General features: G+C 38.2%; 1 protein-coding gene across 1 annotated transcript in view; it reads left to right on the top strand.

The window, feature by feature from the left end:
• Window positions 1-21,778, top strand: part of FCHSD2 (FCH and double SH3 domains 2) — a 336,543-nt gene that overhangs the window by 225,691 nt on the left and 89,074 nt on the right. The window contains exon 9 of the mRNA XM_044668112.1: window positions 10,105-10,227. Within this exon, the coding sequence (XP_044524047.1) occupies window positions 10,105-10,227 (123 nt within the window). The remainder of the gene's footprint in view (window positions 1-10,104; window positions 10,228-21,778) is intronic.

The following is a 21,778-nucleotide window of genomic DNA, read 5'->3' as shown; positions in this document are numbered from 1 at the left end:
TAAAGATTAGTTTATTAGGTTTTTTTTTTTTAAACTTTGTTATATATAATCAGCTTCTTAGATGGAATATAATTTATAAGTCTGTTAGAATAACAATCTGACCAACCACAACCTAGGTGAATGTTGTTTTTTAAAGTCATGCATTTATTTCAAGGGGGGAAATGTTGATATGGATTCCCTTGATAGTCTGTCTTAACCTTCCTTCCTTCCTGAATGTCCTTGGCTCATGTTCTTGCTGCTGATTTAGATACTGCTGAGCACAGCAGACATTTCTGCTGGTATTGACTTCAGTGTGTGTGTGTGTGTGTGTGTGTGTGTGTGTGTGTGTGTTTAAAATAAGAACTGTCTAATCCTCGCTTTCAAAAATGTTATTCAGCAGGTTTTTACTTTTGAAAATCTGAATATCAGAGACCGGTACAATGTGGCTGCTAAGCCTCAGAATTGGACTGTCAGCAATTTATCAAATGCCCTAAATTGTCCATTAGTATTCTAGGTATAAAAACAACAAAATGAGAACATTCACTTAGGAAATCTTTCCTATAAAATATTTTACCTTCTTTAAACTAGGAGGGAAACATTCTGTGAAAACAGATTTTTAAATCCTTTCAAATTCATTGTTCAGAAAACTGCCCTTCTAATATGGGACCAGAATCCCACTCCAAAAGATACTAAAACCTTAGCAGAATCCCCATGACATACTTTACTCCTTTTAGGCCAACCTCTGCTTATTTGCAAAACACACACACACACACACACACACACACACACACACACACACACACACACACAGCTTATTCATGTCTTTCTACTATTCTTCCTGGCTGAAATGCCCTCCACATCCACCATCTAAACCATATTTCTTCTTCAAGGCCCACCTAAAATTCTACCTCCTCAAGGAAATTTTTGCCCATGCCTCCAGCCTGCATTTGTTTCTTTCCTTCCTTACTACCTGAATCACATTTTCTATTTCACATGGTACAGCCTTATTTTGTACCAACTTAGTGCTTTAATTATATATTCCTTGGCCTGGTTTTCTAACTATATTGGGTTTGGGGTTTGAATCTTGTTAATTCCCAAAACTATAAATTCTTTGAGGACATAAGCTATAACTTCTACTCACAATTAGAATATTGGAGCTAGGAGGGACTAAATCTTCAGTTTTATAGATTAGGAAACTGAGGCCCAGGAAAATGAAATTATTTGCCCTAAGTTATACAGAGTTGTGTGGCAGAACCTCCAAAAGTGAGGTTTCTTGATTCCAACTTGATGCTAAACACAGAGTCAATAAAATATTTTTTAAACTAAAGGAAAGGCAGTATTTGTCTTTTTTTTTTTTTAACCTTCATTTGGCAATGAAATTTTATGTTTAAGATCCTGGCTCTGCCCTTTAAGTTATATGACTTTGCATGACTATCTCCCCCCTTTTGACAAATTTTTCACATTAAGCTAATGAATGTCCAATTCTATCTGTTAGGGAGTTGGTATCTCCAGGCCTTGTTTCCCCTTTTCTTCATTTCTATTTTCTTGGTTCTCATTAGAACAAATCTACAGGGCATTTCAGCTATGGTAAATGGCCTGTGGCATAGCTAATGCTATATGACTGCAAACCATAAGGCACACTAATTTCTTAAGGACCAAAGCTGTAAGTGAGCCACAGTGTTAGGGTCCAGAAACATAAATAGACTACAGCACATTTGTTCCTAGTTAAAAGAGAAGTAAAGACTAGGCCAATGATGGGCAAACTAGGCCTGTGGGCCAGATGCAGCCCCCTGAAATGTTCTATTAGACTAATCTGATGAATACAATGAGTAGGATACAATACAATGAAACTTAGAAAAAGTTGCCTTAGAAACAGACTGACAGATGAGCATTTCCTTTCCTTTGGTCCCCTCTTTAAAAAGTTTGACCATCACTGGATGAGGCAATGGGAATTAAGTGACTTTCCCAAGGTCACACAGCTAGGAAGTATCTGGGGTCAATTGAACCTAGGACCTCCCATCTCTGGGCCTGACTCTTTATCCCCCAAGCCACCTAACTACCCCCAACTTTCAAATTTACAAAATAACTTGACTCACCACAATGCTGTGGATTACGCAGTGCAACAATTATTATCCCCATCTTGAAGAGAGAAAACTGGGACTTAGAATTATGGAGTGACATGCCTAGAGTTACTCAACTAGTAAGTGGTGGATTTGGGATTTGAACTCATATCTCCCAAGTCCATCTCCAATAGTTTTTAATTTATTTATACAATGAGCAGGAATTTCTGTAAGGCTGTTTTGTGAGGTAATAAGTTAATAATAGCTAATAGTTAAATAGCACCTACCATTTTCTCAGCACTGGTCTAAGCGCTTTATAATTATTATCCCAGTATATACTCAAAACAACCCAGAAAGTAGGTATAATTATAATCCACATGTTATAGAACTTGCTGAGGGTCATACAGCTAGTAAATGGGGCTGAATTTGAAATCAGATCTTCCTGGCTCCAAGCCTAGCACTAGCTGCCAGGTCCTGAATTTTCTTGTTCATGCCAGTATGTTCAAAGAGGCTTCATTTTCTCTGGTGGTTGGTTTAAAGGTTTTCCCCTCATTTCTTTCCCACAAAGAATGGATAAGGTGAGGCACACCCTTAGTTCCAATTTTAGCAGTACCTCCGCCCATGTAAGGAAGTTCCTAGTTGTCAACACCAACCATATTGTTACCCAAATTATAATAGAATCTTTAGATTCATCATGCTAAAAACTTTCCAGGGTTTAAAATACTTTGTTATAGGAAAATTCACAAGTAGTTTGCACAATAGGCCATATTTAAATGGCTTAGGAGACAAATGCTCGGGGAATTCTAGCCCTTAATTGAGGCTCCCATCATTGTTCTCAGCCTTGGAGCACCATCTCCTTGAAAGTGGTAATAGATGAGAACAGACTCAGTCTTGGCAGGACAGAGGCTCCATGCCCCTTCCCTCACTTGGGAACTTGGAAGATGGCAATTCTAGAGATCTGAGTCTGTTGCTACCAATGCAGGACAGTAATCTCACCCACAAGAGGATAATTCCATTGTAACACAGTCTCTGCCTTCTTCCAACTAGATTCCTTGCTACCAATTAGTAAATAACCTAGAAAGAAGCAAAATATTTAAAAGACTGTTCTTGTGGGGTAGGAATGAAACTTGTTCTGCTTAGCTCTAGAAATGAAGACTAGGATCAATAGGAGGAAATTACAGGGAGGGAGATTTTAGTCCAATATAAAAATAAACTTCCTAACAATTACTGTTATACAAAAATGGAATGGGAATTAGTTTCCCATGACTGAAAGTCTTTAAGCAAGATCTGGTGAACAGTTGTTGGGAACATTATAGATTGGATCCATGATTTGGGAACTAAATTAACTAGTTGACCTCCCCCATTCCCAAGAATCCTTCCAACTCAACATTTCAGGTAATCATTCTAATCTGCTCTGGTAGAGATAGAAGTATTACTGGCAGTTGATTGGACAGGATATTCATCCTGCCAGATGGTGGATGATGACTTAGTTTTTGCTGTTCTTCTGTTTTCTTTCTTTCTTTCTTTTTTTTTTTTTAATTTAATTTTTTAAACCCTTACCTTCCTTCTTAAAATCAGTACTGTTTTGATTCCAAGGCAGAAGAGGAGTAAGGACTAGGCAATGAGGGTTAAGTGACTTGCCCAGGATCATGCAGCTAGGAAGTGTCAAGAAGCCAGATTTGAACCCAGGACCTCCCGTCTCTAGGCCTGGCTCTCAAGCCACTGAGCCACCCAGCTGTCCCCTTTTCTTCTGTTTTCAAAGTATATTTGCAAAAACTCTCATCATGCATGAGGCTACCTTGCCATAGAGGCTAAAAAGGTAGTAGTCTCCTTTAGCTAATGCTTAATGATCAAATGGTAGATATGTTAGATGAATTAGAAGTAAAGATCAAATATAGTGGCACATTGACAGATAAAATTTGAGTGACTTTAAGAGCACTGGAAAGACATTATGGAGAATCATTTGGAATAGTATATGGAAATTTTTTCTTAAAATAAGAGCTATACAAAAGGAGAACATATAATATTCTTAGAAGATAATGGATTCACTATCAATACTCAAAAAGGACCTATTAAGCTTTTACATATTAATGCTAGGCATCGTGCTAAGTTCTGAGGAAAAAAGAAACATAAATCCTGGTGTTCAAGGAGCTCGTGTTGTAATAGGGGAACCAGGATAGGCCTCCTGCAGAAGAGACAAGGTTGAAATTAAATGAACCCAAGGAAGGTAGGAGTTGTTGGTGAGGGAGATCATATAATCATGATGCTAATGACGACAACAACCAACAATTATACTGTGTTTGCTTTTTGCCAGGCACTGTGCAAAGTGCTTTACAATTACTCTTTATTTGGTGGACAAAATGTGAGAAATAGCAGGTAGGACAGTGTAGTTGGTTTGGAGGGGAATAAAGTAAATCATACTCAATTGGTAGGAAGAGGAAAGGCTGTGAAGGTCTTTCAATGCAAAACTGAGAATATTAAGTGACCAAATGATATTGTATAAGAGATTTATGCTTGGGTCGTGAAAGTGACTAGAAATGGGACTAGAAAGTCCCTTCCAACTCTTAAAAATAATATTCTAAAGCCATTGACCTCATCCCTTACTTATTCATGTACAGTCTCCTGACACAATGGTGGGCCAGGAGAGGGTGCTGATAATGTTGAATGATAGCAGAGGTCCAGGATTATCAGAATACAGTAAAAAGTAATACATCTCATGACCTCTGGAGTAAAAAATGCTTCAAAGAAGTTTATCTAATAAAATATTTTTCCATTAAGTTAGTTGTGTTTGGGGAAATTTCATATTCCCTGGAATTTTTTTTCAGTATTAAGGACAATTTTAATATATCATGAATTGGGGAAGAGAAAATTATCTGTTGTCGAGCCTTTGTTGTAATTTCATTGATGCTTCTGTAAACGAACGCAAAGGTAGACAGTAGCTGCCTCATTCATTTCCAAGAAGGAAGTAGATTCTGTGGCTATGCAATTTGACTGAAGCCTCCCAAGCTTCCATAGGGCAAACTGAAAAGATCTCTCTTCATTTTGAAGAATGAGAGTTTATATCTGCCTAGCATTAACCGTTTAGTCCTTATTAGACTATGCTAACGTGAGCCAAAATTATTGAGATGAAGCTGATGCTAAATGTAGAGTTTTTCAAAACAGAATCTTGAAATAGAGTAGAAACCCCCTTTGCAGGGTTGAGATCTAGGAGCAGGCAACAGCTTATGGGATTTTGCTTTTTTCCTGTGTGTTTATGTTTCAGGAAACTGAATTTTACCTATGGAATATGCAAACCAATGTAATTAGGTAGGTTTGAGTAGGACTTTTACTTTTTCTATATAGATGTGGAGGAAAAAATGAGAGAATCATTAAAAAGATAAGCATGATACGGTGAAAGGAACACTGGCCTATGAGTTAGAAGGCCCTAAGTTCTAGTCTTAGTTCTGCCACTAACTTGTTTTGTGACCTTTTTAGTCTAGCTTAGTCACTGTATGTCTTAGTTTATCCATATATAAAAATAAGCAGATCAAACTAGAGGTAGATAGGCTCCAAGTTCAAGCCAACAAACATGATTGTTACCACAAAGTTCTGTTGTCACACTTCATCATGTAATGGAAGAGACACTGAGCTCTCAAAGGCTATTTCAAAGAAACGCAAGCTTTAATCAGTTCTACCATGCTGGGAAAACTTTGAGTGTAGTCCTGGGGTAAAGGATATATCTGCTTTCTAATGGCCAGCTAAACACAGAATCTTTAACAGTAGACTGGCCACTTGATGATGAATTATTTCAACATGATTAACACATGAAACAAAAATCAAAATGACCCTTCCTTCCTAGTGCTGAGACTAGCACACTTGAAATCATTGTCTATCCCTGATAGATAAATGGGCGAGGGACATGAATAGGTAATTTTCAGATAAAGAAATCAAAACTATCAATAAGCACAAGAGAAAGTGTTCTAAATCTCTTAGAATCAGAGAAATGCAAATCAAAACAATTCTGAGGTACCACTTCACACCTAGCAGATTAGCTAACAGGATAGCAAAGGAAAGTAACAAATATTGGAGAGAATGTGGGAAAAGAGGGACATAAATGCACTGCTGGTAGAGTTGTGAATTGATCCAACCATTCTGGAGGGCAATTTGGAATTATGCCCAAAGGGCTATAAAAGACTGCCTGTCCTTTGATCCAGCCATACCACTGCTGGATTTATACCCCCAAAGAGATAATAAGGAAAAAGACTTGTGCAAAAATCTTTATAGCCACACTTTGTGGTGGCAAAAAATTGGAAAATGAGAGAATGTCCTTCAATTGGGGAGTGGCTGAACAAATTGTGGTATCTGTTGGTGATGGAATACTATTGTGCTCAAAGGAATAATGAACTGGAGGAATTCCATGTGAACTGGAATGATCTCCAGGAACTGATGCAGAGTGAAAGGAGCAGAACCAGGAGGACATTGTACACAGAGACAGATACATTGTGGCACAATCGAATATAATGGACTTCTCTACTAGCAGTGATGTAATGATCCCGGACAATTCTGAGGGACTTATGGGAAAGAACGCTATCCACATCTAGAGAAAGAACTGTGGGAGTAGATACACAGAAGAAAAACAACTACTTGATCACATGGTTTGATGGGGACATGATTGGGGATGCAGACTCTAAACGATCACCCTAGTGCAAATATCAGTAATATGGAAATAGGTCTTGATCAGTGATACATGTAAAGCCCAGTGGAATTGCACAGCAGTTATGGGAAGGGGGTGGGTGGAGGGAAGGGAAAGAAAATGAATCATGTAATCATGGAAAAATTTTCTTAATCAATAAAAATTTTTTTTAAAATAAAAAGAAAATCATTGTCCAGTGACCATGTGGTCAACTAAAGGAATTTATCTTGACATAATTGCCATAAATGAAACTAAGAGACAAATGGAAGTTGCAATAGACAGATGGATAATTCACAGATTCTTCTTAGAAAGGCAAATAAACAAATTGGAAGACTTGGTTTTTTTTTATATATATATATATATATATATATCCACAAGCAAGAAATAGATCATTCCATGTGGTGCTGGGCCACATGGTAGACATGAATGGGAAATATGACGAGTTAATGTCATCAACAGTATGACCAGAGAAGGTGTAGCAGTCATATGGTGAGAGTACCAGAAGACAGCCCACATTTTCCATTAGTAACTCTAAAAGGTTATGAGCTATATATGGGATTAGGAATAGAGACTGGACCTGTGATGTCTTTGATAGAAGAAACTGCAAGATGAAGTAACTTCCACTACCAGTGCACAATGGTTCCTCTGCCTTGACACATACCCAGGATCACATAGCCAGTAGGTGTGAGAGAGCCCGGGTTTTATCCAGAGCATCCTGAGATGCAGCAGGGCTGTGTAAAGTGCCTGAAGAAAGTGACCAATGTTTGGCTGATCTGGGGACGGGGGTGGGCAAGAGGCAGGGAATGGGGTGGCTCAGAGTACCCAGTTGCTGATAATAAGAACTATTTGTAACAGCTGGAAATTGCCTGATATCAAGGCGGTCTTGGCTAACAGGAAATTCTGTGGTTCAAGTATTGTTTTTCTACCTTCTGTGGCTTGTAATAATGACTAAAATGGGATATTTTAGACTCAAATTAAAACGCAAAGTGAAATTCATTTCTTCTATAGTCATTTACTGAGTTAGTGGCAGCAAAGTAACTTCTTATATGTAAAAGCAAAGCCTTAGATTTTTTAGAGTTCTTGCAAGTGGTCTTGCAAGTTAACTTCTAAAAGGCAGAAGAAGCTTTTGAATTGGAATCTCTCATTTGAAATAAGTTAAAAATTGGAAGCATGTCTTAAGAGTGATATTGTACTAAATCTCATTGTTTAAAAGCTGGGAGGTCCTCTGAAGACAAATACAAATACAAAACAAAACCAGGAAGCTTCTGTCTGTGAATCACAAAGCCAGGAAAAGAGCATAATTTCTCTATAAACTCTGTGGTCAGCTACTGCTCACAGGTCCTGTTTTCTCCAACAGAGGCTCTTAGTGCAGCCTGTGGCTTCTGGTCATTTTAGATGTATGTATATGATTCACATTTGTTCATTTCAATTCACAAACATCTATTAATGTCTATAATGTGCTGAGCACAGTGCTAGGTGTTAGGTATATAAAGATAAAGATATTCAGGGAGAACAACAATTTGTGTATAGAAATTCAATTCAAAATGTGCACAAAGTAATTTGTGGAGAGTACACAAGGAGCCAATGTGATGAGTAGCTTGTTAACAATAGAACCAGTGTTCTGGAGAGAGCGATGGAAGATTAAAATAAAGTAGGCTAGGGATACTGGAGGGATGGATGGACATAGATGTGTATGAGGGAGCAGGGAACAGTGGTTAGGGAATAGAGCTGAGCCTTTGTCACCTGTTCTTTAGAATCACAACAATTCTGAGCCATGCTATAGGGCAGTAGATCATCACCCCCTCTGCAGTAGTGATGATATATTGATTTGATATTCAGCCTCTGAACAGGAGTTGGAAGCTACGGGCAGTATGTGCTGTGGCAGAACCACAGTCAGTGCAGTCCTGGAGCCCAGGGGTCAGGCATATTTGAGGTGCTCATTCTTCAGCCCTCAGACTGACCTCACTCCAGTGTTGAATAGGTGGGGCAGTGAACAAACTAGCCCTCAGAACTCGGGCAACAGTTCCAAGACTAGAAGTTAGACTTTCCCTCTGAGGGAGGAGAAAAATAACCAAGGCTGAACCCAGGCCCTTCCAGGCAGTGACATTTAACAAGCCTTTGTTATAATCACTATCTCTATAAATCCTAGACTTAGTCTTAGCCTTCAGCATAAATGTTGCTTCAGATCAGCTTGTAATTGCTACATGCACAGACCAGGATGTGTCAGACAGTTTTTTTGTGGTTTTTTTTTTTTTTTTTTTAATTATTTGGAGGGTCCACCTGACCTCTACTGTGACCAATTCCTGGCTGAGTACCTTGAAGGAACAACAACAACAATAATAACTGACATGATGTTGAATAGTGGCTAGATAGCTGTAGTAGAAGCCAGGAAGGTCTGTGTTCAAGTTGCACCTCTTGATACATCGTGGCAGTGTGACACTTTACCCAACAGCACGGCAACCCTAAGTTGTCAAGAAGGTGCCAACTAGCATTGGTAGCAATATTGAAGAAATTAGAGCTGAGTGAGCTCTTTTGAATATATAAAACTAGTAACTCAAACAAAGATGTGTGGCTATATACCAAGAAATACATTTAAATAAGGCCCGGGCCTTGTCCCAGGTAAGTTACATATATTGGTGAGATCATTTACTTCATATAAAGAACATATCCCAAGCAAAGCCTTTTATCTAAGCATGACATCAGCAGTTTACTATGGGCACATTACATAACTAGATGAAATTCATATTTAATAATAGGTTATGGTTTTAGGGCTCTATTGTGCCATCTCATGGCTGTGTCCTGAAGAACCCAAGATTTTGACTTAAAACATTTAAAGGTAGAATTTATACAATTAAATGTTAGATATGGAGGGAACCTTAGAGATTATCTAGTATGACTTTACTACCATTTTACTGAGGAAGAAATTTTGGATCAGAGGGCATGGTATAGGGAAAGAACACTGAACTCAGCCTGGTCTCCTGGTTTCTAGATATGTAATCGAGGGCAAATCTTCATCTGTAAAATGTGAGGTTAGAGTTTAGATAATCTCCCAAGTTCCTTCTAGCACCTAATCCTTTGAAAATCCTGAAAATTAGCTTTCATCTTTATAAAATAGGCATTATGGTGATAATAAAACTCATACTACATATCTTAACAGTATATCATGAAGTAAAGTGACTGTACTACATAAATTGTCAGTGTTATCATTTTATTTTTATGAGGGACTTGTCCAGAGTCATATGGTCTGATACAGAGGAAGGTCTGGAAGCTAAACATCCATTCTCGTAGTCTCTGGTACCAAAGTTGTCTGGTTTTTCATGGTGATACTGAAAGGCAGCAGCCTTCAAAGCTTTGTTGTGTTACATGGCTTTTGTTTTTCTTTCCCTTATATAGGCCCTTGACGGGAATGTATATGATCATCTGAAGGATTATTTAATAGCATTCAGCAGGACTGAGCTAGAGACATGCCAAGCTATACAGAATACGTTCCAGTTTTTATTGGAAACCTCAAGCAGGGTAAGTGTGAACCTGGTTTTCTTTAACACAATAGCCATAAAGCAGGTGATATGTTGAAGTACACAGATTATCTTATTTCTAAAAATGAAGTAAACCAACGAGCAAAACCCTTCCTCTACATCTAGTCTGGGCACATTGAGGTTTGGGAGAGAGTTCTGTCCTCTCTGTTCTGTCAGATAAGGAGGAATTACAGAATCTTAGAACTGAAAGGGATCCCAGAGGCTAACTGGGCCAACCTGTATCTGAACAGGAATCACTTCCGTAATCAGAAATAATAAAAAATCAATAAATATCCCTGATCTCTCTCTCTGCAACTTCTACCAGTTACTTATTTCTCACATTTGAGGTCAGCCAAAACAAGTCTGACCCCTGTAGCCCTTCACATATTTGAAAACAACAATCACATTCCCCCTAAGTCTTCTGCCTCATTGAGTGAATCCCCTCAGCATTAAGCTCATGGTCCCAAGCCAAGCTGAGACCACATGGCACATTTCCAGGACTGGCATAGTTTGGGCATTCAGAAGTAGGGAAGCCTTTCTTCAGCAGGGATCACGTGGTCTTTGTGTCACTAGACCCTGGGAACCGTAACAGAGAAGATGGGCTAATGGCAGAACTAGGACAAATTCTGGACAGGAAGCTGCAGCCCCTGGCTTCTGGAAGAGAGACCAGGAACCCATCTCATCCCCAACCCCTCAGAGCACAGGGAGACAATCTACTTCCTTGAGGACATCCCTATACCTTTTATGTTCTCTCTGCCAGGCTAACAAAGTTTGTTGGAATGCCTCTTCAGAGTGAATAAGAGGAAGTCTTTGTGTGCCTGCGGCCTTATTTGATTTTCTTCAAAATGTCATGGTGAAAAGTCTTAGAAATTTGCCTATTGGAGGCAGTGAGGTGGCTCAATGGATAGAGAGCCAGGCCCAGAGATGGGACATCATGGGTTCAAATCTGGTCTTAGAAACTTCCTAGCTATGTGACCCTGGACATGTCACTTTCCCCTTGCTTAGGCCTTACTGCTCTTCTGCATTAAAACCAATACACAGTATTGATTTTAAGATGGAAGGTAAGGGTTTAAGACAGTGATGGGCAAACTACGGCCCGCGTGCCAGATGCAGCCCACCGAAATGTTCTATCCAGCCACAGGACATTATTCTTAATCTGATGAATACAATGAGTAGGATACAATACAATGAAACTTCGAAAGAGTTGCCTTAGAAACAGTCTGACAGAGGAGCATTTTCTTTCCTTTGGTCCTCTCTTTAAAAACTTTGCCCATCACTAGTTTAAGAGAAAAAAAAAAGAAGAAATGAAATTTGCCTTTTAACAAAAAGTCCTCTTTTCTCTAAGGAACATTTCTTTTCATTGAGAGATTTGAATATTCCTCTACTACCTGCAGAGATCCCAACATTCTTAATACTTCAGTTATCTCTAATTTCATCACTAGACGCACCTTCCACCAGTGGGAATTGAAACCCCTCCGTTACCCAGTAGATAGTTTTATGGGTTTTTTTATGGCAAAAATTAAAAAGTACTCCATCAACAGCCCCAAAATAACAATTTCCCACCTTTAGTGAGGCTAATTCTCTAGACCAGTCATCTCCAAACTAGTGGCCCTGGAATAATCTGTGACTGAGCAATTGTGGTGATTGCATCCCACCCTTCTCCCTTAAAGCCAATTATGGACTTGTCTCCAACATACATATGCTGCCTTAAACATTCAACCATCCTGCCTCCTCCCACCGACCCCTTGGGGCAATTTGATGTCCCAGTTACCATTGTCTCTGGTAAAAAAGCTTCCTACACTTCCCCATCACCTTTTGACCATAACAGTTGCCTCTCAACCAGTGAGTTATGCATTACAGAGTATTGAGCAATGAGTAAGCTTCCTATACACTTTGTTTTCCAATAGGAAACCATAAGATTAATGAACAAAGATGCATTGTGATTGCATTATTTTTCCCTTTGTCCAAATTTCAGGATATTTATTGAGCACATCACCACCCTTGCAGACACACAGTTTTACAACCTTGATCTCATCCTTGAGTCCTCTTTCCCATTCTTCACATATCCAATCGGTTGCCAGATCTTTGCTCCTACCTCCACAAGATCTCTCACATTTACTCCCATCTCCTGACTTTTATGGCTACTAACTCAAGCCAGTACCTCATCACCTCTAACCTACATTATTCCGTTTCAGTTGATCTTCCCCACCCCTTCCAAAATGATTTTCAGTCAATCTTCCCTGTCCTTTTCAAAGTGATTTTCTTAATGGAGAATTCACTCTGTTACTTTGTAAATTCTAGTAACCCTGCCAGGGATCAGATCAAATTTTTTTTTCGTTTTTTTATCCTTTTAACATTTCAGTTTCTGTAAGTTTTATAATGAATGTAATTATTAGTATAATAGCACACATGTATGCAAATCTAAATAATTAAATGCACATATGATAAGAGGGTGTTATCAAAAAAAATTTTCTTGATTGGGGGCACATTATCAAAAAAGTTTAGAGACCACTGCTCTAGCTATTTCAGTGCTTGGCTTACAGTCACAACATGGAGTAAACACAACACTGGATTTGAAGTCAGGAGACCTGGGTTCATACATCTTTTCTGACAATTACTAGCTATCGACCAGAGAGAAAAAGGAGAACAAACAAGAGATACAAATATACAACAGACTCAAACTTTTTTTTCCTTTTCTATACATCAAAGGTCATGCTATGTATCCAAAGTCACATTTTGTATCACCAATTCATAGAACTCTGATTTGTGGTATCCAGGACCAGTTTTCTACCTTCCCCTAAAGGCTGATAATCCAGGACCCTTTACTCCATGCATGTCTCATCACTGTACTCCATAAAGCCAAATGCTTTTAGACCTATTTTGCACAGACTGTCATCTCTCCAATATAAAAACATGTCCAGAATACCTGTGCAAATTTAAGGTTAGAGTTAGGGTTCTTTCAATTTCATTGTGAAAGAGCATATCTCTCAAGGTAATCTTGATCAGGCATCCAAAAATATAAATTAATTAGACAGATAGATAGATAGATAGATAGATAGATAGATAGATAGATAGATAGGTAGATATGATTACATGCTAGGTACAGCTAATGCTAAGTATATCTATTACTATAGTATATATTATAAATATGTTATATATAGTATCATATGCTATGCATATTACTATAGTACATACTGTGTATATATATATACATATATATATGTATATAAAAGCAATAACTGTTCCTAATAGATATCCAGTATTCAAATTGCAGAAAAGTCCTGTATTTGAATGTAGATGGGAAGATTCTGAGATTAGAAGACAAATAATGGAATTCTCTCCTCCCCAGATTTCTCTGCTCATTGAAGGCACCCATAATTGGATTATTGGAACCAATTCCCAGGTGCTTCAGCTATGTGGTCCCTCATAAACTCTGTGGCATCTAGGAACTTTATGGATCTAGCATTGATAAAAAAAAAAATCCTTCTAATCTTGGCTACATTGGTTTTATCTGTATAAAATCTTTAAAATTTAATGCAATCAGGGCAGCTGGGTAGCTCAGTGGATTGAGAACCAGGCCTAGAGATGGGAGGTCCTAGGTTCAAATCCAGCCTCAGACACTTCCCAGCTGTGTGACCCTGGGCAAGTCACTTGACCCCCATTGCCCACCCTTACCACTCTTCCACCTAGGAGCCAATACACAGAAGTTAAGGGTTTAAAAAAAAATTTAATGCAATGAAAATTATCCATTTCATATCTTGATTTGTTCTCTATCTCTTTTTTGGTCATAAATTCTATTTATAAATATGATATGTAATATGTTCCATGCTCTCGTTTGCTTATTATATCTCCCTTTATATCTAGGTCATATATCCATTTTCATCCTATCTTGGTAAATGGTTTTAAGATATTGGTCTGTACCTAATTTCTGCTCTCTCATTTTCAAATCTCTCTGTGATTTGACATACCCAAGTCTCCTTCATACTAAAATTTTGAACCCAAGCTTTCAAATGTAGAAAACTGGAGAAGAATGTCACCAAACAGAAGTAACGAAGTCAGAAGACAAAGGGAAAGATTTAGCAAGAGTCATAACAATGTTCTTTTTTTCTTTTTTCTTAAACCATTACTTTATATCTTAGAATTGATACTAAGTATCATTTCCAAGACAGAAAACTGGTAGGGCTGGGCAGTAGGGATTAAGTGACTTGTCCAGGGTCACATAGCCAGGAAGTATCTGAGGCCAGCTTTGAACAACAGACATTAAAAATGGATGGTATCCAGAGAATCTACCCCATAGAACACTGTTCTGAGTTTCTCTCCTCCTATTCAACTGAGTTTAAAATTTTCTGTGCCTTCTTAATCAAAACTCATCTACAAAAGAAGTTTCCTGTCTTGAATTACAGAGTTGATTTAGAAGGTATGTTTCATTCTGCTTGTTTCCAATGCTAAAATTGCTACTAATGTTCTCCTAACTTTCTTGTAGAAGGCCTTCATTTTTTCAGAGGTGCCATGGGCACCTCTGTAGATGTGTGTGTAGATATGTGTGTTCTCGCTCTCTTCCTTATTCAAACCACTGTGTAAAAGGTTGGAAAAGCCACTTACTAACAACAAAAGATGACAGATGGTGCAAGGAGAAGACATGGAAAAATTCTTCTAGTTATGTGTTATCAGTGAAAGGTTCTGTTCTGATCAGTAGCTTCTCTTCTGCAAAACAGGCAGTGTGTGTAATACACTATAGAAAAGTTTTCATAGATATTAGTTTAATTGAAAATTAGTTTTGGCACTTAATAAGCTTCAGAAGCAACATGACAGAGCAAAAAAATGCTCGCTTTTGTAAGAAGAGAAATTCTTTTTAAGAGACATTGTGATCTAGTGGGTCGAAGTCAATAAGACTTGTTTGAGCCCAACCTCAGGGACTAGCTTAGATTCTTGGCAAGTTTTTTCACCTCTGTAAGCCTTAATTTCCTCATCTGTAAAATTGCGTTGTTGTGAGAATCAATGAACAAATGAATGAAAAAGATATTTTTTCTACTACTCAGTTACTAAGTGTAGAACTGAGATTTGAACCCAAGCTTTCAAATGTAGAAAACTAGAGAAGAATGTCACCAAACAGAAGTAATGAACAGAAGACAAAGGGAAAGGTTTACAAGAGTCAAAACAATGATCTTTTTTTCTTAAGCCATTACCTAAACCAACACTTAAGTTTTTTGTGTGTTATAAATGTACAATGGTTTCTGGAGGCTTTAAAATACTCATATCTTTATCTCTCAGATGGTAGGCCTCACTTTTCTCATCTATGAAGTGACAAGTTGGGACTTGATAAACTATATGGTCCCTTTGAGGTTTCCTTCTTAGTCTGCACAATTCTAGGGGTTTAGCGTCATGGGAATAGCTCTGGACTGGGAGACCAAAAAGTCCTGAATAATTTAAATTCTGGTTTCACCATCTTCTAGCTTTCAGGCCATCAATAATTCCCTTAACCTTCCAAACCTCAGTATATTCCTCTATAAAATAGGAGTCACCATTCATGCAGTTTGTGAATTGTAAAGTATATAAATATCCAGTCTAATTTCATAAGCATATAATAAATGCTTACTATACATAAGGTATTGGACCAGGTCCTGGAAATACAAAAAGAAAATGAAAAACAGTCTCTGCCACAAAGGAGCTTACATTGTACTGATAGAGAGATTGGTAATGTCAGAAACAAAAATTCAATACAAAAGTCTTATCCAAAGGATTAAGAATTTCTGCTTCTTTTCTCACAACTAGAAAAGATAGCTCTATTAGTCCCTTGCTAATGTTCTTGTTAATTCATACAAAGGGATTCTTACATAAAATTTTTGCAACCTAATCAAACCTCCACTAATGCCCTCCTTTGATGCCTTCTTGTGGAATGGAGATAACCCTGGGCTCTCCAATTGGGCAGTAGTAGTAATGGTCAAACCACCCTTAGGCTGCTCCAGTTAGGAAAAACTTCAAAGGCTGACCTATCTAAAAGAGGCTGATCCCAGAGGGTTAGCCACCACAAAGTGGACTCATTTGGCCTCAACAACTCATGAAACCAATTACTAAGTTTAGCATGGTGGGTGGTGAAGGGAGCTTTCTTAACAAGAATATCAGATATCTTTTGAATTAAGGAGTAGTAGCCAATTAAAATCAGATCAATAATCTGCTTACAGAGCGGTAGATTTGAAACTAAAACCTACTTTGTGGATCCTAAACAGGAAAGTGTCTTTTTTTTTTAATATATAAAATTCATTTATTCACAAATTTTTCGGTACCTATTGAATACAAAGCGCTACCTGAGGAAAGATGAAGAATACCAAATTTAAATAAGATATTGGCCTTGTCTTTCTTGTGTTCTCACAGTCTTAGGGGGATAATACACAAACACAAATAGATTTAATACCCATTATTATGTGATAATGAAACAGACTGATATTTACATTACAGGAGACATGGAATTTATAAGCTCAAGACAAAAGAGCTAGGCAGTTTTGTTGGATAATGAAGTGCATTAAAGGTATAATAGAAAAAATACCAAAAAGGTAGAATGACGCTAGCTATGCTATGCCCAAGGAACTTTAATGTCCATACTACCCACATTCAGAGGAAGAACTATAGGAGTGGTAACAGAAGAAATACAACTGCTTGAACACATGGGTTGAGACAGACATGGTTGGGGATGTAGGCTCGAAACGATCACACCAGTGCAACTATCAATAATATGGAAATAAGTCTTGATCAATGATACAAGTTAAAACCAGTGGAAATGCACGTCGGCTATGGGGGGGGGGGCAGAAGGTGGAGGGGGGGTGAAGGGGAAAGTAAGAGCATGAATCATGTAACCATGTTAACTTTTCTAAAAAATAAATATTATTAAATGTTTTAAAAAAAAAACTGTCCATACCCTTTGAGCCAGCAATATTACCACTAGATCTGTATCCCAAAGAGAATGAAGAAAAGGGGAAAGGACTTTATGTACAAAAATATTTATAACAATTCTTCTGTGGTGGCAAAGAATTGGAAACTGAAGGGATGCCCATCAATCAGGGAATGTCTAAACAAGTTGTGGTATATTATTGTGATGGAAAAGTACTGTGCTATAAGAAATGACAAAGTGAATAGTATCAGAAAAATCTGGTTGGACTTAATATGAAGTGATGCAAAGTGAAGTGAGCTGAACCAAGAGATCACCATACATAGTAATAGCAACATTATACTGATGATCAATTGTGACTTGACTACTCTAATCAGTGCAGTGATCCAAGACAGTTCCAAAGGACTCGACAATGAAAAATGTTGTGTGTCCAGAAAGAGAACTGATGAACTCATGAGTGCAGACTGAAGCATACTTTTTTTTTTTTTTAAACCCTTACCTTCCGTCTTGGAGTCAATACTGTGTATTGGCTCCACGGCAGAAGAGTGGTAAGGGTAGGCAATGAGGGTCAAGTGACTTGCCCAGGGTCACACAGCTGGGAAGTGTCTGAGGCCAGATTTGAACCTAGGACCTCCCGTCTCTAAGCCTGGCTCTCAATCCACTGAGCTACCCAGCTGCCCCCGTGAAGCATACTTTTTTCACTTTATTTTTTTGGAGGGAGGGGCACAACAGCCAATATGGAAATATATTTTGCATGGCTTAAAATGTATATATGATATCATATTGCTTTCCTTCTCCAGGGGTAAGAGAGGGCCTGGAAGGAGGGAGAGAAATCGCTACTGAATTTTTTTTAATGAATGCTAAAGTAAATAAAGTAAAATTTTTTTACCATCTTGTTAGATTGTAATGAAAGCATTTTCTGAAATGACGGCAGTTTGAAAGGAGAGAGCATATCATAGAGAAAAGATGTTATAAAGAATGGATACAACTTGGTAAACAGATTAGATATTAAACATAAAGGAGACTAAGAGTTAGGGGCAGAGTTTCCAACATGAGTTATGGTATGATATTGCAAACACAAGTAAAATTAGAAAGGAAATGCAGGTTTGGAAGAAAGATTATGAGCTCAGCATTGAATATGTTTAAGCTGTGGTGCTTGTAAAACTTCCATGTTGAGATCCTAGACCCATGCTGGCGAACCTATGGCACATGTGCCCAAGATGGCCCACAGAGACCTCTCTATAGGCATATGCAGGCCCCCCAACTTGGCCAGCTTGGGAGCCTAGCCCCACCCCTAAATGCAGGGAGTGGGGCACTCTAGCTTCCCTCCACCTTTGAGGCAGAGCGTGGCCAGCCTCAACCCTGAAAACAAAGGGGGGCAGAGCATGGCATGCAGTGAGGTGGGGGGCGTGGCAGGGGGTTCCTAAAAAGTTATTGTCCTACTGTGGGGTTTTAGCCATATAGGTCTGAAGTTCAGAAGAGAAGTCAAGATTGGAAAGGCATATTTGGGCATTATAAGTAATAGTTAAAACTGTGAATCAAAGATTACCTGGGAAAGAGTAGAAAGAGAAAAAGTGAGGGCTGGACAAGGGCTTGGCTTGTCGCCTAAGGCATCAGGAAGATGATGAAATACAAGAGTGGTTAGAAAAGTAGGAGGAAGGAAATTCAGAAGATGGTATCTCTAAACACAGGGAGAAGAAAATCTTCCAGAAGAGAAGGGGACATGTGGTTCATCAAAGTCAAAAGCTACAGAAAGTTCAAGAAGTGAAGAGACAGAACAAAAAGGATCATTAGTTTTGGGGTTAATATTACTTATCTTCTTAAAAGGAATGTTATTTGAGTAAATTAACATGAGTTAGTTGATTATATAATCTCTGTAAACATTTGGCAATATCACCAAAACCTGGTCTAGAGAGGAGGGGAAAAAACTGAGCCCTTAAGTGCCTGTTATTCAGTTGTAATGATTTTCAACTTGGAGTTGCCTTTTTACCTTAATATTTTATGAACTGTTTTGTGTTCTTAACAAAACCAAATGTTATTTTTGAACTTATTCCCTTCTGTAATTCTCTGCATTGTCAATTGTGGGGAAGTTGGATATAGAGGAGCTTTTCTTAGGCATGTGGCTTCTTCCCTACCTGGGATATTGTGAGAAAAGTACATGCTACAGAGGGTCAGAGGCTTATAGATGCTACTCTCTGCCCACATGAAAGGCCAGACAGGAGTAGGGCAAAGCACTGATCACAATTGGCAAGCTGCTTTCTGTTTTTTCTTTTTAATGAGGTTTTTCATTTAAAGAATGCAGCTAGTATTTGGAACAACAGAATTGTATAGAAAATATAAATGTGGGGGCAGCTGGGTGGCTAAGTGGATTGAGAGCCAGGCCCAGAGATGGGAGGTCCTGGGTTCAAATTGATTCTAAGACAGAAGGTATGGGTTTAAAAAAAAATACAATTGTTCTCTCTTCCCACAACTTTACAGGGGAATTAAAGAGATTTAAATTATTAATTTCTTTTAGACTTCATTTCTTCAGTTAACTATCAGGCTAAGTGCCCTTTGTCAAAGTTATGAATTATCTTGTGAATCTTCTAAGGGAAAGTTATAAGCAATTATAACTTCCTGATACACAATATAAAACTTGTACGGTCATTTCCAAGGCATAGTATATTATTTCAACAGGACAGAGTAAACTTTGTTTTCTCTATAATGAAAGAATTATGTATTAAAATAGTCCAAATCCCTTCTTCTAGATACTTTTCCTTTCTTTTCTAAACCCTTGCCTTCCATCTTAGAGTCAATACTGTGTGCTGGTTCCAAGGCAGGAGAGCAGTAAGGGCTAGGCAATGGGGGTTAAGTGACTTGCCCAGGGTCATACAGCTAGGAAGTGTCTGAGGTCAGATTTGAACCCAGGACCTTCCGTCTCTAAGCCCAGCTGCCCCCAATTCTCTTCTTTTCTCTAGTTTGATTGGTGAGAGTTGGTTTTTGGTTTTTAAAAGCACCATTCTTTTTGTTACCTCCCGACTGTCTGACCACTCACTTCCTTTGCTGGTCCTTGTCATTTCTACTGAATTCACCCCAAGATTCTGTCCTAGGCTCACTTCTCTTTATCTTTTTATACTTTCACTTGATGATCTCATCATTGCTCATGAGTTCAACCATTTCTCTGTAGATTATCCCCAAATCTATATATAAATAGCTCTGGTTTCTCTCCTCGGTTTCCTCATGAAAATCCCTCAGTGCCCATGTAGGTATCTCAAATTGAACATGTCCAAACCAGAACTCAGTTTCTCTCCCAGCAACCCATCCCTCTTCCAGGCTTCCTGTTACTGTCCCAGGAAGAGCCATCCTTCTATTCATCCAGGCATACATCCTCAGAATCAACTCTGACTCCTCATTCTCATCTGACAAATCCAGTCAGTTACCACATCTTGTCATTTCTTTCCCACAACATTTCTCATAACCATATGCTCCTTTCTCTCCACTTGCACAGCCTCACTGTAGTTTAAAGCCTGATCACCTTTTTCCTAGACTACCAAAATAACCTCTTAAGTTCTCTCCCTCTTCTCCCCCCTCCCAGAACTGACAAGCAATTCCACTGGATTATACATGTATTATCACTCATTACCTATTTCCATATAATTCATTTTTGTAAAGAATAATCTTTTCAAACCAAAACCCCAAAGTGATAAGTCATATTTTCTTCTGGATTTCTTCTCCAGAAGATCTCTTTCTGGATCTCTTTCTCTATATGTGGATAGCATTCTTGCTCTTAAGTCCCTTGGGATTGTCCTGGGTCATTGCATTGCTTTTAGTAGCAATGTCTATTACATTTGATTGTCCCACAATGTTTCATTACTATAAATAATGTTCTCCTGGTTCTGCTCATTTCACTGCACATCAGTTCATAGGTCTTTCCAGTTCTTATAGAAATCAAACAGTTCATCATTCTTTATAGCAGTAATAATATTCCATCACCATCATATACCACAATTTGTTCAGCCATTCCCCAATCAAAGGACAACCCCTCATTTTCCAATTTTTTTTACCATCACAAAAAGCACAGCTGTAAATATTTTTGTACCAACAGGTTCTTTCCCATTTTTTCTCTTTGCGGTACAAACCTAGTAGTGGTGGTGTTTGCTAGATCAGAGGGCATGCATTCTTTTAAAGCCCTTTGGGCATAATTCCAAATTGCCTTCCAGAATGGTTAAATCAATTTATAATTCCACCAGCAATTCATTAGTTTCCCAATTTTGTCATATCACCTCCAACATTTATTATTTTCCTTTGCTGTCATCATATGAGAAAATTTAGAGAGGATTGCCCTCTAAGTTGCTGAAGAGTTAAGTCTTCTAAACTTAAAGAATTCCTCAGACACTTCCCTGGGCAAGTCTCTTGACCCCATTGCCCACCCTTCCCACTCTTCCACCTATAAGCCAAAACACAGAATTTAAGGGTTAAAAAAAATAATAAAATAAGATAAACTTAAAGAATTCTTTCTCTTATACCATGTATCCTGCTAAAATATATATTTTGTTTCTTTTCCTTCCACCTATTATTTCTCTGCTGAAATTGCTAATGAGAAGCAAAATGACTTCTGGATGGCAATTTAGAGCTATACCCAAAGGGTTTTAAAAGACTGCCCGCCTTTTGATCCAGCCATGCTACTGCT

This window comes from Gracilinanus agilis, chromosome 3, assembly GCF_016433145.1.
Source record: "Gracilinanus agilis isolate LMUSP501 chromosome 3, AgileGrace, whole genome shotgun sequence".
Taxonomy (NCBI): Eukaryota; Metazoa; Chordata; class Mammalia; order Didelphimorphia; family Didelphidae; genus Gracilinanus; species Gracilinanus agilis.
The sequence above is the reverse complement of the archived record's forward strand: the minus strand, read 5'-3'. Positions and strand labels throughout refer to the sequence as shown.